Source organism: Schistocerca nitens, chromosome 9, assembly GCF_023898315.1.
Source record: "Schistocerca nitens isolate TAMUIC-IGC-003100 chromosome 9, iqSchNite1.1, whole genome shotgun sequence".
NCBI classification, from domain to species: domain Eukaryota; kingdom Metazoa; phylum Arthropoda; class Insecta; order Orthoptera; family Acrididae; genus Schistocerca; species Schistocerca nitens.
This window is the reverse complement of record NC_064622.1, coordinates 146,295,553-146,315,138: the sequence shown is the minus strand read 5'-3', so window position 1 is coordinate 146,315,138 and position 19,586 is coordinate 146,295,553. Positions and strand designations below refer to the sequence as shown.

At 42.9% G+C, this 19,586-nt stretch overlaps 1 protein-coding gene across 1 annotated transcript in view; it reads left to right on the top strand.

Annotated features, from left to right (window-relative positions):
• The window catches only part of LOC126204447 (cap-specific mRNA (nucleoside-2'-O-)-methyltransferase 1), a 286,518-nt gene that overhangs the window by 36,563 nt on the left and 230,369 nt on the right, over nucleotides 1–19,586 (top strand). The window contains exon 7 of the mRNA XM_049938834.1: nucleotides 16,303–16,495. Coding sequence (XP_049794791.1) covers nucleotides 16,303–16,495 — 193 coding nt within the window. The remainder of the gene's footprint in view (nucleotides 1–16,302; nucleotides 16,496–19,586) is intronic.

Sequence of the window (19,586 nt, the reverse complement as noted above, 5' to 3'; positions counted from 1 at the left end):
CCTTACATCGTACATTGTGTCCATTGTGCGCTGAGACCTTTCGCATCCTACGTCGACGTGAATCTGCACTTCTGCTCATTTTCCAGCTGTTGGGTGAGGTCACCCTTCATCCACTGTGCAGTATTATTTTTCGCACTGACGATGGTAATGGACTTCTTTGCACCTTGTATCCAGCACAGTAGCCAGTCCGTTGTGCTGGGGCCGCCATGTACCCTGTTAGTTATAGCCCCCTGACCACACAGGGATTGCTCTGCTGATGCCTGTGCCGTTAACTTCCCATGTATGCCAAGAGGTAGATGCCCATCCCGCTGGGGCATCGGGACTGCCGGCAATGGCCAGTCTGCTAGGTGGATGACACACGATGAAGCGTAGTACATCATCTCTTGCTGGTGGTCAAACACCAGCAGTCTCTAAGCTTTCACGGGCTCATTTCAACACTCAGAAGTACGACCCCAAATCGTTCCCCTCCCTGGCCACACCTTGGGAGGAATGTCAGGCTAAGGATGGCAGTGGCTCTTATTTGCCCTGGTACCTTGTACGTTTGAGAGCTGATGGGAAATCTTTCATGATGATGAAGCCTCAGTTTTTTGTTGGGCATTTAGAGGACAAGTTTGGGGAGGCGGAGGGGTTGTCCAAAATGAGATCTGGGTCAGTCTTGATCAAAACAGTGTCCTTTGCCAATTCACAGCCGTTACTCACTTGTGACAAGTTGGTGGATGTTTCTGTAACCATCACACCCCAAAAGAGCTTAAATATGGTCCAGGGTATCATATTTCAGAGGGACCTTCTTTTGAAGTCTGACGATGAGCTGCACGTCAATTTAGAGCGGCGAGGTGTACATTATGTTTGACGTGTTCACCAGGGTCTGAGGATTAATCAGGTTGCCACCAGTGCCTTCATCTTGGCCCTCAAGCATGATACATTACCCGAGAAGGTCAAGGTGATGGTCTACTGCTGTGATGTAAATCCCTATCTCTCTCCCCCAATGTGTGCTTTAAATGCTGGAAGTTCGGCCATATATCTTCCCGCTGTACTTCCAGCGTCACATGTCGAGATTGCTGATGCCCATCACATCCCAATACTCCATGTGCCCCACCTCCCATCTGTGTCAGCTGCGGAGAGCCCTGCTCGCCAGACTGCAGGATTCCCCAGAAAGAAAGGAAAATCATGGAATACAAGACCCTGGACCGACTGACCTACACTAAGGCTAAGAGGAAATTTGAATGCCTACATCCTGTACGCAAGACATCGTCTTACGCCACCGCTACAACAGTTGTAGCCCCATCAGTTTTGCCAACCCCAGTCACCTCTCAGAGCCAGAATACTACACCTGCCCCCTTGATGGTGGGGGCACTTCCCTCCCTGTTGCTCCTGCACCACCTACTTCAGGAGCAACACCCTCCCAACCATCGGGGACATCCATCCCCACTTCTAAGCCAGAGAAGCGTACAACTTCTTCAGCTCCTCTCGCTAGGAAGGGATCCCTTGGGTCACTCCCTTCGCTGGTTTCTGCTAGTGGGGAAAATGACACCCACCAGTGGCTGCAGAGCCCGAAAGCAGCTGGTCGTAGGGCTTCACACTCATCCTCAGTCCCGGAGACTGTATCAGTGAAGTCCTCCCAGCCAGGGAAACCCAAGGAACAGCGAAATAAATAAATAAATAAATAAATAAATAAAAGATCCCCAAGACCAAAGGAATTGTGGTGGCACCCACACCACCGCTACCTACAAGCTCTGCGTCTGAGGATGAGGTGGAGATTCTGGCGTCCACTGAGGACCTAGATCTTGCCGGACCCTCAGACACAATGGATGTAGACTGCTCAGGCAATAAGTTGGTGGCAGCAGGTGACACTGAGGCATAAACTGCCTCATTGAATGTCCCATGCCTTTCCAGTCTCATGATGATGTCATCCTCCAGTGGAATTGTGGCAGTTTTTTCCACCACCTGGCTGAGCTACGGCAACTGTTAAGCTTTACACCTGCTTTCTGCATCGCCCTCCATGAAACCTGGTTCCTGGCAATGTGGACCCCCTGCCCTCCACGGCTATAAGGGATATTACAGGAACCATAGCGACTATAATCGAATGTCAGATGGAGTTTGCGTTTATGTCCTAAACTCAGTCTCTAGTGAAACTGTGTCCCGTCAAACCCCTCTTGAAGCTGTGGCTGTTAGAATAAGGACGGCGCAGGAAATAACTATCTGCAATGTTTATCTTCCTCCAGATGGTGCAGTACCCCTGAATGCATTAGCTGGCAGAGATGTTGAAACTTTACTGTCTCAGTTTGACCTCTGCCTCTTAAATACTGGGGCTGCCACACATTTCAGTGTGGCTCACGGTAGTTACTCAGCCATTGATTTATCAGTTGGCAGCCCAGGACTTCTCCCACCTATCCACTGAAGAGCACATGATGACCTGTGTGGTAGTGACCACTTCCCCATCTTTCTGTCACTGCCGCCATGTCAGGCCTATGGACACCTGCCCAGAAGGGCTTTAAACAAGGTGGACTGAGAAACTTTCATCTCTGTTGTCTCCGTTGAATCTCCCCCACATGGTAACAATGATGTGATGGTTGAGCAGGTGACTACAACAATCATTTCTGTGGCAGAAAACGCGATCCCTCGCTCTTTAGGGTGCCCCAAGCGAAAGATAGTCCCTTGGTAGTCGCTGGAAGTTGCTGAAGCAATTAAGGAGCGTCGTCGAGTTGCACAGCGGTGTAAGCGACACCCTTCCCTGGAGCACCGCATAGCCGTTAAACGGCTCCGTGCCCGTGTTCGCCAACTTATCAAACAATGGAAGCAGAAGTGTTGGGAGAGATACGTCTCGACCTTTGGGTGCCATACATCACCTTACCAAGTCTGGGCAAAGATCAATCATGTTTTCAGCTACCAGACCCCAACAGATGTTCCCGGTGTTAACATAAGCTCCTGGGCCACATTGGATCCACAGTCAGTTGATTAAACATCTCTCATCTGACTACAAGCGACATCTCCTCATCATCTTCAACTGGATCTAGTGCGATGGCGTCTTTCCATCACAATGATGGGAGAGCACCATCATTTCGGTGCTCAAACCTGGTAAAAACCCGCTTGATATCGTTAGCTATCGGCCCATCAGCCTCACCACCGTTCTTTGTAAGCTGCTGGAACGTATGGTGTGTCGGCAGTTGGGTTGGGTCCTCATATCCAGGAGAATGGGGTCCTGTAGGGCTCTGTATTGAGTGTATCTCTATTTTTAGTGGCTATTAATGGTCTAGCAGCAGTTGTAGCGCCGTCCTTCTCTCCCTCTCTGTCTACAGATGACTTGTGCATTTCGTACTGCTCCACAAGTACTGGTGTTGCTGAGCAGCGCCTACAGGGAGCCATCCACAAGGCACAGTCATGGGCTCTAGACCACAGTTTCCAGTTTTCGGCTGTAAAGTCATGTGTTACGCACTTCTGTCGACGTCGTACCGTTCATCTGTTCGTCTGGAACCAGAACTTTTCCGTAATGACGATCCACTCACTGTAGTGGAGGCATATCGATTCTTAGGACTGGTTTTTGATGCCCGATTGACTTGAATTCTTCACCTTCATCAGCGTAAGCGAAAGTGCTGGCAACACCTCAATGCCCTCCGCTGCCTGAGCAACACCAACCGGTGTGCCATTGTGTTTACTCAACCCAGTGGACCACTGTGGCATTCGCCTAATGACAGGAGCTTTTAAGACGAGTAAGGTGACCAGTCTCCCGGTGAAGGCCGGAGTCCCTCCATTGCAGGTTTGGTGTGCACATCTGTTGGCCAGTTACGATGCACACGTTTGTAGTTCTCGTGCACATCCGAATTACCATCTCCTTTTCCCACCCATGGCGGTTCATCTCCCACATCGGCGGCCCAGATCAGGGCTTCCAATTGCAGTTCGTGTCCGATCCCTTCCTTCCAAACTGGAGTCCTTGCCTTTACCACCTGTACTTGAGGTCAGTTCAGGTACACCTCTGTAGGGTGCACCTAGGCCACTGCTTCGCCTGGACCTTTCATGTGGCCCTAAGGACTCAGTTAAACCCGCAGCTCTCCACTGCCACTTCCTCTCGATTCTTCACATCCGAGGCCATGAAGTGGTTTACACCGATGGCTCGATGGCTGATGATTACGTCGGGTTTGCATTTGTCCATGTTGGACATATTGAACAGCATTCCTTGCCCGACAGCTGCAGTGTTTTCACTGCCAAGCTGGTGATTATATCCCATGCTCTTGAGCACATCAGTTCATGCCCTGGGGAGTCGTTCCTTCTGTGTACTGACTTAGTGAGCAGCCTACAAGCTATCGACCAGTGCTACCCTTGTCATCCTTTGGTAGCCCTGGGATGGTCCAGTCATTTAGTGGTGTTTGTCTGGACCCCAGGTCACATCAGCATCCCAGGCAATGAACTTGCCGACAGGCTGGCCAAACAGGCTACGCGGAAACCGCTTATGGAGATCGGCTTCTCTGCAGCTGACTTGTGTTCAGTACTACGCCGCAAGGTTTTGCGGCTTTCGGAGACGGAATGGCATAGTCCCAGTATGCACAACAAACTTTGTGCCATTAAGGAGACTACAAATGTGTGGAAGACCTCCATGCGGGCCTCTCTCAGGGACTTTGTGATTCTCTGTCGACTCCACATTATCCATGCTTAGGTGACACACGGCTCCCTCCTGCACTGTGATGACCTGCCTCACTGTCGGTGCAGGGTCCGGCTAACAGTGGCCCATACCTTGGTGAGCTGCCCTTCTTTTGCTGTGCTACAATGGACGCTTCAGTTGCCGGACTCGTTGGCATTAATTTTAGCTGACAATGCCTCATTGACTAATTTAGTTTTACATTTCATACGTGACGGTGGGTTTTATCATTCTATATAAGTTTTAGCAAATGTACTTTGTCCCTTTGTGTTCTCCACTCTAATGCTTTTAGGCTGGATGTTGCAATGTCTCACAGAGTGAATGGCTTTTCCTTTTATTCTCGTGGTTGGCCAGCCATGGTCATCTGCTCTCTTGTTTCTATCCCTTTTATCTATTTCTTGCTTCTCTCTGTGGTTTTCTTTTTCTGTTTTGTCCATAGTAGTGTTAGTTGTCCTTCTGTCGTTCTTCTGGTTTTTCGTTTCTCCTGTTATTATGTTGTACGTCTGCTTTCTTTTCTTCTTTCTCTTGTGTAATTATTTTAATAGGAACAAGGGACTGATGACCTCACAGTTTGGTCCCTTCCCCCCCCCCCCCCCCCCCCTTTTAAACCGACCAACCAACCAATCTTTTGCATAGATATGACATTATCCCATGAAATGTAAAATTTTTCTAGGAGAATGCTCTGATTTGCACAGTCGGATGCCCAAGAGAGGTTGCAGAAAATACCAACTGGCACTTGGGGAGTGAACGGTATAAATGGCATTTTCAGTAGGGTAGCTCTTCTGAAAGCCAATCTGTGATTTGCTAAGAATACTATTTCTGATAAGGTGAGATACTATTCTAGAATGCATCATCTTCTCAAAAATTATGGAGAATGGTGTCAGCAGCGAAATAGGTTGGTAGTTATTGACATCTCTTGTATCACCTTTCCTAAAGACGGGTTTAACAATGACATATTTCAGTCTCTCTGGAAAAATGTCTTGAGTTAGTGATGCATTACACATTTCCTTTAAGACTGGTCATATTACATGAGAACAAATTTTTGTACTCTATTGGAAACATCATCAAAACCAGATGAGCTTTTATTTTTGAGAGAATGTGTAATTTTTGTAATTTTAGAAGGAGAAGTTGGTGATACATTCATATGAATGAATTTTATGGAAGTTACATTTTCAACATATAGTTGTAATTTTGCTCTTGATCTGTTTGTTCCTATGCTTTCTACCATACTTAAGAAATGATTATTAAATGCATTTGCTACCTGTGACTCATCATTTATAGCCCTTCCATCCAGTTTAATAGTAATGTTGTCTTGTTCTGCGGCTGGTTCTGGTTGTCTGTCTCTCGTTTCACTGCATTCCATATAAGAATTGATTCTGATTCTGTTCTTTGATTTTTTAATAACCTTTCTTTGTAATTTTTAGTTTGTAGTGCACAACTACTGCAGGATTCCTACTTGTTCTTGCCAAAAGATTCATATCCCTTTTACTGTCACAAGGTTCTTTAATCCCTCTAGTGATCTGTAGTGTTTTACATGGCTATTTAGTGTTCTTTCTGAGTAGCTTAACAGAAAGCTATTTTCAAATAATGATATGAATTTATCATGGAGTAGTTTAAATTATATATTAGCATTTGGTTCATAATAAATTCATGTAAACTATTGTTAAAATATATGTGTCTGGAGTCATTAATTATTCGAAGTGATTTCCACTGAGGAGTATCCATATGTAAGGCGCTAAGGTATTTATCCTCGCTAACTGTGCATCATTATCAGAGAGAGCATTTGTTACAGGGTAAACAGTTATTTTCTTGCCTTGAGCTTCATCAGAGAAAAAGTTGTCAGTTAGGGTCCTACGCTCTTTACCCATCAGTGTTGAAAAGATAATTACCACTAGCGTATGGGGGTTTGTTTCAGGCATTACTGGACTGTTGTGCCGTATCTTTTTATTGAGTGACATGGCCTGGATTTGTACATAAGGTTGAAGCTACAGAGTATCACTAAAATAGAGAGCACTCCAGAACCACATAAATTAATGATGGAGAACTTGATCTTTGAATAATCTGTGAAATAATGTGTTTCTCCCACTATTTGAGGCATATTCAAATGAGAACCTTTATAAGTTTTACTTTCTATCTTAAAACTGAATTTGTATTGTTAGTCACCTCAGAATGAGTTTTCAAATGCTTTGCATGCAGAATAGGTATCAATGCTGGTAATAAAAAATGTGATATCATAAGACATATGCATGTGAAGGATGCTGCTGAACTTTCATAGCCATGTTGATTGGATGATATCCTGTTACCAGGGTGCATTGGTCTGTATTGATAGAACACTCCCCCTATGCACCTTCTACAGCATTTTCTTTATTAGTTGCATGTTAGGATGATTTCTGTGATATACTGTATGGATCACTGTGTAACTAGCTCACCTCATGAAACCTAAAGCAGTAATAGTAGCCTAAAATAGTCTGTAATAATGACCCTGCCTTGTTTAGCCATGAGAGGAAAAAAATTAAGCAAAAAGTATATTGATTTTCTAACAGAATGTCCTTGTTTCTTTTTTTTTTAAAAAAAAAAGCAATGGATTCAAGACGTAATACTTTAACAATTTTCCACTTTCATTACGGCCAAACACGCCATGACCACAACATTGTGATCTGTCTTCATTTGTGTTATTTACCATGTCCCACATATAACTGATGAGAGACAAATCAGTCAACCATGTTGGCAGTGAAGGCTGTGAGTATTATGTAGGGCTTGATGAAGTGCATCAATGAACACTGTCCTGGTAGAGAAGTACATCACTTTCCTGTTGTTAGATTGACAGAACAGGCTGAACATTCAGAATGTATCAGTGACTGTTCAACATTCCTCCACAAACACAAGTGAACGAGAATCAGGACTGATGTTGCTACGAACCAAGTAGCCAGTATTTGGAGCTCTCTGTTGTTGGAAATGGAAATGTCGTGTGGCTAGGGCCTCCCGTTGGGTAGACCGTTCGCCTGGTGCAGGTCTTTCGATTTGACGCCACTTCGGCGACCTGCGCTTCGATGGGGATGAAATGATGATGATTAGGACAACACAACACCCAGTCCCTGAGCGGTGAAAATTTCCGACCCAGCCGGGAATCGAACCCGGGCCCTTAGGATTGACAGTCTGTCACGCTGACCACTCAGCTACCGGGGCGGACCTCTCTGTTGTTAATGAGTATACTCTGCAAGTGAATCTTGATGTTCTCATGACATATTAATTGAGCCATAAAATTGCAAGAATTCTGCTGTAACTACACATGGTGTGTTGCTAATATTTCAGCTGTAAACCATCCAACCATTTTTGGAGTGTTTTGCTCCAAAGATGGCCGGCCACTTTCCCCGTCGAAATATTACATCTAACCATCTTTGGAGTGCCTCACTCTGAAGATTGCTGGATGGTTTGCAGTTGAAATTTTAGTTACCAACAGAGTATGTTTATGGCTGAATTCCATTAATTTTGTGGATGACGTTTCGCAAATTGTTGCTCTCTTTGTCAGTACCTTATAGAACAATGAGCACCACCTTACATGCAGGAAAGAACTGGTCTCCTGTTGAAATGCTGCTGAGCAGCATTTCATCCTCTAGTTCACCCTTTTATGCCATTACTGGAGACATGCAAGACAATAATGTGCTGTGGAAGGAAGCTGAGCTGAGGCGTACTCCCAACAGTTGATTCCTGTGGTCTTAGATCAGATTTTTAGATGCCACAGTTGCTTGTACCTGTGCAGTGTAGGCCATGTAATCTGTCACAGACATCCTCACAATGTGCTGAACTGGGCATGCATCACTGTTATATGGTAATCTTAAATTTGTGTGAATAGTCCTCTGGCTGCTATAGCAAGCTCTGCAGTGCCACTGATGTGTTACTTCCATCTTATGTATCAACGCCCTGAAGCACTATTTAGTCTATTCCCCCACCCCCTCATAATTGCTCATCTGTTTGAACGAAGTAAGACTATGTTGCAAAGGCTTGGTTCTTCCCTGTTTTTGCAGACAGAACCTTACTGCATCATGTACTGCTTTTCACAGTTCAAGGGCAGATGACACACTTGTGTCACAACTACTGTGTCACATGACAACAGCAACTTACATGGGGGGATGTTCCAAGAATCATGAATTTTCAAGCAACTTTTTATGATCCTCACATGGGGCCAACAATGTCTCTTGAACAGGATCAACCTCCCTAACAAAAAATTAAAATTGTCTATTATTACATATACCAAATAATAATAGTTCTTGGCAATATATTCATCCGATTATACGAAGTAGTTGCTGATTAAGAGGGATGAAGTTCAGGCATTACTTGGCTGATTGTAGTGATCAAAGTTTCATTAATCCTAGCAATGATAGAAGCCAACATTTCATAATTAATAGCATTCTGCACAGTAAATGATTGCGTTGGTCAGAGTGCACAGATAGAGGCATGTTGGAGAACAACTGAGGAAGTGACTGCCATTGGATGGTCTTGTATTTGCTGCTACAGAAATTCACGTGAAAGGCTGACTATGTCAGCAGTGCTCTCACTGCAAGTGCTCTTTCTGGATGTAGGTGATGGTACATTAATTGATACGTCTGTATCTTTCATTTACACATGCAGTGGGGTTGTTAACAGTTGTTAAAATCAATCACATTATGGAAAGCTGTATGTTTCACAGCTAGGTGATCCATTTCGTCCCTGCCAGTAGACAGTGCTCATTCATGTAAGTGCATTGTTGATTGGCTCATCCCTTTGTAGAGCACTGTACAGTGGTCATAGCATAGTTGGTAAATGATGTGACTGCTTTCACAGGTGGTACCACTTCTGATGAGGTAGGAAGTTCCAGTTAAAAGATTGGAACAGAAGGTAATGAGTGGATGGACAGGTGTTGCATTTGGGTATTCCCCAGTTATATGGCTCTTGGGTATGGGATTACAGCAGGTGTGGAAAGTGACGAATAATAATATTATAGATTGTGTTTAAATACTACATCCGATGAAGTGGGCAAAATAATGTCCAAGACAGGATACTCATATTTCAGGTCACAGTAGTCGCCTGGCAGACAATTTGGTTCATTTGTTCCAGCTCCGAGTGATATTGCATGGTGAAGGTGTTGTTCCTATCTGGCTTTCTCCATCAACTCTCTGCAGTTTCTTTTCCTTAACCACAAGACACCGTATTTGTTAGCATTTAGCCCACTTCATCCACACAAACACCTCCTCTCTTTGTGCAATTTGAGTTTTCTGTTACCCCTTTTCCTAAAACTTGTAAGTCAAATGTCGTGGTGGTGGTTTTCAAAAAGACATGACCAGTTTTCTTCCCCTTCCCTCAAATCAATCAACCAACTGTGACCAATTTATTTACCAAGCGAGGTGGCACAGTGGTTAGTAGACTTCGCACGCTGGACTTGCATTGTGGAGCGAGACCTTTCAAATCCATGTCTGGCGATCCAGATTTAGGTTTCCCGCGATTTACCAAAATTGCTCCATGCAAATGCCAGAATGGTTCCTTTGAAAGAGCATGACTGATTTCCTTCCCCATCCTTGAAACAATCAGAGCGGTCCGCAACTGTGTGAAATACACTACTGGCCATTAAAATTGCTACACCAAGAAGAAATGCAGATGACAAATGGGTATTCATTGGACAAATAAATTATACTAGAACTGGCATAAGATTACATTTTCACGCAATTTGGGCGCAAAGATCCTGTGAAATCAGTACCCAGAACAACCATGTCTGGCCATAATAACAGCCTTGATACGCCTGGGCATTTAGTCAAACAGAGCTTGGATGGCGTGTACAGGTACAGCTGCCCATGCAGCTTCAACACAATACCAGAGTTCATCGTGAGCAGTGACTGGCGTATTGTGACGAGCCCGTTGCTCGGTCACCATTGACCAGACGTTTTCAATTGGTGAGAGATCTGGAGAATGTGCTGGCCAGGGCAGCAGTCGAACATTTTCTGTATCCAGAAAGGCCCATACCATCACGTCGGGTGATATGCCAGTATGGCGATGACGTATACACACTTCCAATGTGCGTTCACCACGATGTCGCCAAACACGGATGCGACCATCATGATGCTGTAAACAGAATCTGGATTCATCCGAAAAAATGACGTATTGCCATTCGTGCACCCAGGTTCGTCGTTGAGTACACCATCGCAGGCGCTCCTGTCTGTGACGCAGCATCAAGGGTAACCGCAACCATGGTCTCCGAGCTGATAGTCCATGCTGCTGCAACGTCGTTGAACTGTTCGTGCAGATGGTTGTTGTCTTGCAAACGTCCCCAACTGTGGACTCAGGGATCGAGACGTGGCTGCATGACCCATTACAGCCATGTGGGTAAGATGCCTGTCATCTTGACTGTTAGCGATACGAGGCTGTTGAGATCCAGCACTGCATTCCGTATTACCCTCCTGAACCTACCGATTCCATATTCTGCTAAAAGTCATTGGATCTCGAACAACGCGAGCAGCAATGTCGCTATACGATAAACCATAATCGCGATAGGCTACAATCCGACCTTTATCAAAGTCGGAAATGTGATGGTACGCATTCCTCCTCCTTACACGAGGCATCACAACAACTTTCCTCATGTCAGCACGTTGTAGGTGTCGCCAACGGCGCCAACCTTATGTGAATGCTCTGAAAAGCTAATCATTTGCATATCACAGCATCTTCTTCCTGTCTGTTAAATTTCGCGTCTGTAGCATGTCATCTTCGTGGTGTAGCAATTTTAATGACCAGTAGTGTATTATTCCGGATTATTCACTGCATGTAAATTTCATGACATCAGCTGCAATAGGTATAAATGTATTACTCCGTTATAACGATAAGAACTGTCTCAGTGCCTTGTGGTGGTGTCATTCTCCCTGAGTTGGAATCAAGTAATGTTACAAGGTTAAAGGGAGACTTACTTAAAGACTGCAATATAAGGGAATGGACAGTGACATACAGAAATTTGGATTTGGTTGTGGAGTGTGCGCGAATAGCTGAAATAGTTAAGACGACCACTCTTGATAGAAGGGAAATCCGGGTTCAAGTCCTGGTCCGACACAAATTTTCATATGTCACAATTGGATAATACATCTGTACCCATTGCAGCTGATTTTTGAAAGTCTCTTCGGGTTTGCTGCCAGATCCAAAAATCAACTTGACTCGATAATTCGGCGATCCAACTGTTCGCCATCTTCAGGAAATGCTGCTTCTGCTGATGAGTCCTGCTGAGAACTGACGCCAGGTTGCAAATCGACGTCCTATATAGGCCACCGTTCAGAACACGGCGCATGCGCCGCCCATCACAGTTTCTGCCTTTCAAAACAGGGATGTGGCGGTGCCCTTAGTGAAACACTACTGGCAACGATATATCGCAATCAAGGCCGCACCGAAGAACGTTCAGTTTTGATGCCAGATAATACAAGATTCCACGTTTTGCTTAGAGGAAACCCTTTGTCTCTGTTGATTAAATTATCAGCCAACCTAATTCCAATCGCCTCTTTATAGACACTGTTCCAAAAACTGGAAATGTTGGCAACCACAACAATTTCCTCAAATTTCATTTTGTGTCCCTCATTTAGGCAGTGTTCTGCTATCGCTGATTTTTCCAGCTGTTGTAGCCTCGCGTGACGGCGATGTTCCACACACCTGTCATGCACTGTATGAATAGAACGGCCAATGTAAGCTTTCCCACATTGACACGGGATTTTATACACCCCGCGTTTCCTAAGTCCCAAATCATGGTTGCCAACATTTCCGGTTTTTGGAACAGTGTCTATAAAGAGGCGATTGGAATTAGGTTGGCTGATAATTTAATCAACAGAGACAATGGGTTTCCTCTAAGCAAAACGTGGAATCCTGTATTATCTCGCATCAAAACTGAACGTTCTTCGGTGCGGCCTTGATTGCGATATATCGTTGCCAGCAGTGCTTCACTAAGGGCGGCGTCACCTCCCTGTTTTGGAAGGCAGAAACCGTGATGGGCGGCGCATGCGCCATGTACTGAACGGTGGCCTATATAGGACGTCAATTTGCAACCTGGCATCAGTTCTCAGCGGGACTCATCAGCAGAAGCAGCATTTCCTGAAGATGGCGAACAGTTGGATCACTGAAATATCGAGTCAAGTTGATTTTTGGATCCGGCAGCAAACCCGAAGAGACTTTCAAGACTTATTACGCCGGGAAAGCCTACGTGATCACATTGCAGCTGATGTCATGAAATTCGCGTCTGGAAAATAATTTCAAATGATCTAATTACCTTGATGTTGGTGGGTCATTAAACAGTAATTTTTCTCCTTATTTTTCTTCTCCATCCTTCACCGGAGCTTGTGCTCTGTCTCTAATGATCTCACCATCAGAATTTTGTAAAACACTAATCTTCCTTACTTCCAGTACCAAGGTCTTACTACTGTCAAATATATCTCATTTAAAGAAGACAAGCTGTGACATTGACATATTTTAATGGGTTTTCTAAAGCATTTTTCTGCAAGCATTTTGCGAATGTGATCGAAGGATTTATAGAAATTAGAAAGAGATACAAATTTTGTTTATTTACACGACCTTTTTATAATTGATAGTAAGAAAGAGAAATGCAGACTAATAGTTTGGTAGACTTTACTACACCCAGCTACACACATACAGAACAACCAACAGAGATTTTCAGTTTATAGTAAAGTCAAAGCCACTGCCGTAACAACTGAATCCTTAATGTGATTGTAAACCTCTCCAGAGGGTTGGAAGGCAGGAAGGATGATGGAGGGGAATATGACAAAATGTACTATGGTGCTGGTACTATGAAAGGGAAAGGAATAAGGGCCCGGGGCTTGAAGGAGATAGCTCTTGAGAAAAATTGAGACTCTGAAATCAGTTAAAAGGTTGTTACTTTAGCTGTCATGGCAGAATCATAAGCTTTACTTCACTTTGACAAACAAATGAGAAGCAGTGGTTAGTGGCTTGCTCTGTTGATCTAGAATCATAGTACACACTAAATTTTGTAAAGGGATATCATGTACATGATGACTGTTGGCTAAAATGGGAAAATGTTCATCTTAAATTGAAAACATTATACTCACTATAAAGAAATTGCTGCTTACATATTAACATTTATTTTCCAGGAAACCTCTTGTTCTAGTGCCCTCTTTGTGAAATTTTGAAGAAAATCTCTTGCTAAAATCCAAAAAGTACTTTGCAAAAAGCTGATGATTCGATACATTTTTTTTTTTTTTTTTTTTAGATGTGCTCAAGAGCAGCTTCAAAATAGACTGACATCTTGGGAACATAGAGCATGTTTCATTGAGCACTATCCACCAGTTTGAGTGGCATTTATGAGACGTGGGAGATGTTCCTCATGAGCCTGTGGATAGGCATAAAATAGTAAGAACCTCATGTCAGGACCGTTTGATCCATGTCAGGACCAACGTTTGATCTTTAGTATACTTCAATGTACGACTGGAGAAAAAAAATAAATTAAACAAAGCATCTGTTCTCAAGTGTGTGCAGTCACCTCAGGGGTTCATGTCTCTTCAAAAAATTCCTGCCTGATGCTATGTGTCAAAAATACAAGAATGAATGCTAGTTGTACTGGACAATCTCTGTATTCATTATAGAAACAGAAAAAAATTAATTTATGGATTTACTCGTGGATGGAGATTCTATATTCAGTTTTTTAAATGTTAGCAATCACGTTTACTTCTTAGAGAAGACTTGGAAAAAAATTTCATCCCAGGAAAATTGTTGAAATTGACATTTTGGTGATTTTTTTCTTTGTGTTTAGAAACATGCACATTGACGATAATGTGTACTTGGATGATCAGTTTATTGAGAATGAGAATTTCCACCAAATATAGTAACCAGTATTATTTCCATACTGAATACTTTATATGTTAGGGAGGCAAGTTTTGCTTTTACTAGCTTTCACTGAGATAAAACTAAATCTCTTCATGGCCCACCTGTATAGCTCCTGAATTATGTTTTACTTTGTATACTCCATCATAGGAGGTATGTCAGGGTTTTTGCTAAATGTCATCGACAGATTACAATGAGTGCCCGAAAAGTTACTCATTTCACAATTAGTCCGCCACTTTGTTTCCAAGACATGCCTTTTTTTCTCATCAAGTTCACAGTTAATCAGTCACTTTGTTTCCAAGACAAGCAATTTCTGTAAGGAATGCAGTCTCATGTCAGCATAAATTCGTACTCTTTCATACTGTTAGCAGGTATGTAAATGAGTGGAGCTATATGATCCGTGTTTGTTAGGGTGGCCACCAAAGTGCATTAATGTTGTCTGATGTGATATTTTTTATAAAGCCTGATCAAATATGTGTGGGTGTGCACAGTGTGGTGATGACTAGGGACTACTGTGAAGGGGTATGGAGACTTCTGCATGTTTTTGTGTGACAGCAATACAAGCAGGCATTCTAATATGAGAGTATCCAATGTTTGGCTGAATGTGAATATGAGTAAATCCACATATATTGTCAGAGTTCTTGTCATGTGACACCAAGGATCACTGTATGATGTGATAAGGACGTTGTGCTTGCCACCTGGGCATAAGTAATGGAAAGTGGGAAATAAACTGCATTAAATTGCTGTCCCCCGGCATAATCTACAGTTAACTCCACAGTCCCCTAGGCTGTATTCAGTGGAGCTTTGAGAAAAATTGATTGTTAACAAGTGGTAGCACATAATTTTTAATAGTCACTGTTGTTTCTGCAATACCTCATTTGACTGTGTCTGTGACAAATGTGGCACCCATAAGAAACATCACATTCTGACAGTGTTTTGTAGAGAGAGACTGTTGTAACTCCCACCATCATCAACCGGGGAGTCTATGGTTGTGATTCCAAGTCACATCTGGTAGTGATTCAGGGAAGTCTGACTACTCAGTAATGTACCTTGGATATCGTACATACTCATGGATATTTCTGTGGGGTCAGTATCCAGACACTATCTTTCAGTGGCACAGTGCTCATCCACTCACAACATTTGTATCTATGAACTGCATACATGAGACCATAGTATTCTTTTGGGTAGCAAGCTACCCAAATCTCTTCTTGCACATGGCTTTAATCTACTGTGGGATAAACTCTGTCCCAATACCAGTATCTGTGGCTGCAAAGGCCAGTTGTGACAGTTACTGACCAACTTATCACGAGATAGCTTTATGGCACACTTCCCAACTGAACTAATGCATGCACTTAGGCACATGCTTTCCTGCTGAAAGGGCTACCAACTTTGTTATGTGTTTTACTTAGTTTTGTTTTGTCTGAAGCGTATGAAGTTTCATTCTATCACCGTATTTTTCATCTGTGCTGCTGACTTAGACACTGTTAAAAGTTTTTTTTTTAATTTTTTTATACCTGTTATCAGTGATTTAATTGTATGTGTCTGTTTTAGTAATCTTTGAAAAGGAGATTACTGTTTATATCTCATGTTCCTTTTGGATAAATTTTGTTTTGTGCTATGGGCTACAAAATGAAACTATTGAAGGTATATAAAAATTAGTTGCTAAAATATAGTATTGCAATAGCAAATGGCTGACATGCTACATCAAACATTTTGGAGTCCACTTGAATTACAATGGACTCTTAAACATTTTTGACAAGTCACACTATAAAAAAAATTACTATTTTACAATTATATATTTGTTGTAATTCACATTCCAGAAACCGCAGCTGGGGCCACATGACTTGCTTTATTTTGCCGACGTCTGTGCTGGCCCTGGAGGTTTCTCTGAATACGTATTGTGGCGAAAGAAGTGGCAAGCCAAGGGTTTTGGCTTCACGCTGAAAGGTGATCATGACTTTCGGCTGTCTGACTTCTATGCTGGACCCTGTGAGACATTTGAACCTCACTATGGTAAGGAGATCACATCATAGAAATTGTGTGATTAAGTGTGGTAAATTTTCACTCTATTACACTAAAATTTTAATATTCTGGGGAGCATCCAGTACTGACGATGTGCGTTCATTAAAGTGTGACATCCCAACAGGGAATGGAATGTGCTACAGATGTTCAAAAAGATGACATGAAGCCCTGGTGTAGACACTTTAGTTTTGAGGTATGTGGACATTGTGTTTGTGTTGTGAGACAGAATTCCTGGCCAGAACTTACCCTGCGAAATTCTTAGCACTGCTAGTAAACACATGTAAAAGGGAAAGAAATTATCCAAAGTTTCAGAACTAACAGTTCCTTCCTTGGGAAGGAAAGAGGAATAGACGTGTAAGGTTAAAAGGGAAGGGCAGGTTCTCAGATCACAAGATGAAAAGCACCAACTTGTAGTGAGGATGAGGACAGACAAAGATGAAGGGAGAGGTATTGGAGGGAATGGGAGCTCAAAGATAGTACATTGGTAGCACTACAGGGTGAAAAGTATTTAAACCGACAAACTCTGGGAGGTTGTAGGAGACATCAAAAGAAATATTTTTTCCTAATGTCATTTTTTCCTATGAGGATTATGTAAACCGGTGGAGGCCGTATCACACTCTTCACTTGTTAGAGGGCATATTACACTCTTCAGTTGTGGGCAAACTGCTGTCCACCAGTGTAGTAGTGCATTGTCTCTGTTTACTAATGAAGCGATACACCTGGAGTGAGTACACTGATAGGGTTTGTGCATGCTACGTAGTGCACCACAACGGATGAGCTGCACAGTGTGTTTATCAACAAAAATATCCTACTCGCCGTATCCCACATCATATGACCTTTGCTGCTGTGTACCAACGTCTGCATGAGACCAGGTCATTTAGCAGATTACCTGGACAGGGACGCCGTCACACGGTAAGAATGCTGCAATTTGAGGAAGCTGTCTTGCAGCATGTGGAGCGGATCCTTCAGTCAGCACTCGTGCAATTGCACGTAACATGGGGACGAATCAGATGAATGTACGAACAGTCCTTCGAGAGCAATTGTTACGTCCATTTCGCTTACAGCGTGTCCACAACCTGGAACCAGTTGATTATCCACCCAGAGCACAGTTTTCACAGTGGTACCTGGAACAGTGTGAAATGCATCCTACATTTCCATCCTCTGTGTTGTTTAGCAATGAAGCAATGTTCAGGTGTGATGGAGTCTTCAACATGCACAATTCGTATGTTTGGAGTGTGGATAACCCACATGCCACAGTTACTAGTGCTCATCAAGTGCGGTTCTCCGTTAATGTGTGGGTTGGTGGTGTTGGGGGCTGTTTAATTGGGCCATATCTGCTACCTAGGCCATTAAATGGCAGGCAATATTACAGTTTTCTCACCAGAGCATTGCCAGAATTGCTGGAAGACGTCCCGCTCCCTACAACATGACGGGCCGCCAGCACATTTCAGTTGTTGTGTGCGTTGATTCCTGGACAGACAGTTCCCAGAAACGTGGATTGGCAGAGGTGGTCCTGTACCATGACCTGTTCGATCCCCAGATGTGTCCCCTCTGGACTTTTTTGTTTGGGGAGAGATGCGCAACCTTGTTTACGCAACTCCTGTTGCATCAGAAGAGGATCTGGTTGCCCGGATAGTAGCAGTAGCAGGAACAATTCAGGATACTCCTGGGGTTTTTGCCCGTGTCAGACAGTACATGATCCAACTGTGTAACCTTTGTTTTCATGTCAGTGGAGGAATTTTTGAAAATCTACTGTAATTGAAATTGGGTTGTGTTATGTGTTGTCTCTTGGTCATAAAAAATTGGAAAAGTGTTTGTTGGTTTAATTCATTTGCCGCCAGAGAAATCTTCCTCTACCGGTTTAAATACTCCTCATAGGAAAAAATGACATTAGGGAAAAATATTTTGTCTTGATGCCCCCTATAACCTCCCAGAGTTTGTCGGTTTAAATACTTTTCACCCTGTATATCAGCTTCAGTCCAGAGATGGTGAGGGCAGAGCGAGAAGTAAACATGGATTCAGGTGAAGATAAATGAGTTGAATAGTGCAATTAAAAACTAGAAGGAAAAGACGGTGGAGGGAAAATGTTGGATGGGGAGGGGAAAATAACAAAGATAAAAAAAATCAATAAAGGAAAAGAATAAACAAGACATAATGAATAAAAATAGAATGATTAATAATGATAATAATAATAATAATAATAATAAGCCAGTTGGATGTAAAAAATTGAAAAATACATCCAACTGGCTGAGGAAGTCAAGGACATGTGGCATCAGGATAAAATTGACATTATACCAATAATACTATCAGCTACAGGAGTCATACCACACAATATCCACCAGTACATCAATGCAATACAGCTACATCCAAACTTATATATACAACTACAGAAATCTGTAATTATTGATACATGTTCAATTACCCAAAAGTTCCTAAATGCAATATAACATATACCGTACAGTTAAAAGGAAGTGACGCTTGATCAAGGTCCACGTCACTTTCCATTTTTAACCAGACTTAACGTCTGAGAAAGTAAAGAAATAATAATAATAATAGTAATAGTAAGGGATTGTAAATTAATAAGGCTTAGTCCAGATGGTGTCTGAATGTGGGGTTATGTTGGAGGGTAAGTTCCTTCAGGGAAACTGCTGGCAATGAACAAAAATATGGAAACACAAGAAACAAACATTCTACCAAGCCTAACACTGTGTAGAAATACCATTGCCATTCAAAACAGTTCCATTCATCTGAAAGTGGATAAATACAGGTCCTGTATAGTTTTCAGGGGAAACTTGTGTCATTCTTCCTGCAAAATAGTGGCAAGTTCAGATAACTTTGATGGAGATGAATAGCGATCATACACCTGTCTCTGCAAAGTAGACCACAAAAGCTCAATAGTATTGAGATTTCACTTTGGTGGTCAGAGATTTGGCAGTTTGTCCCTGTCCTCACAGAACCAGCCCTGGATGATGTGAGCTCAGTCATCTTGGAACACTGCATCCCCGATGGGGAATAAATATTGTACCGTGGTGTGGACCTGGTCAGCCAAAATGGTCACATAATACTTGGCAGCAATTTAACC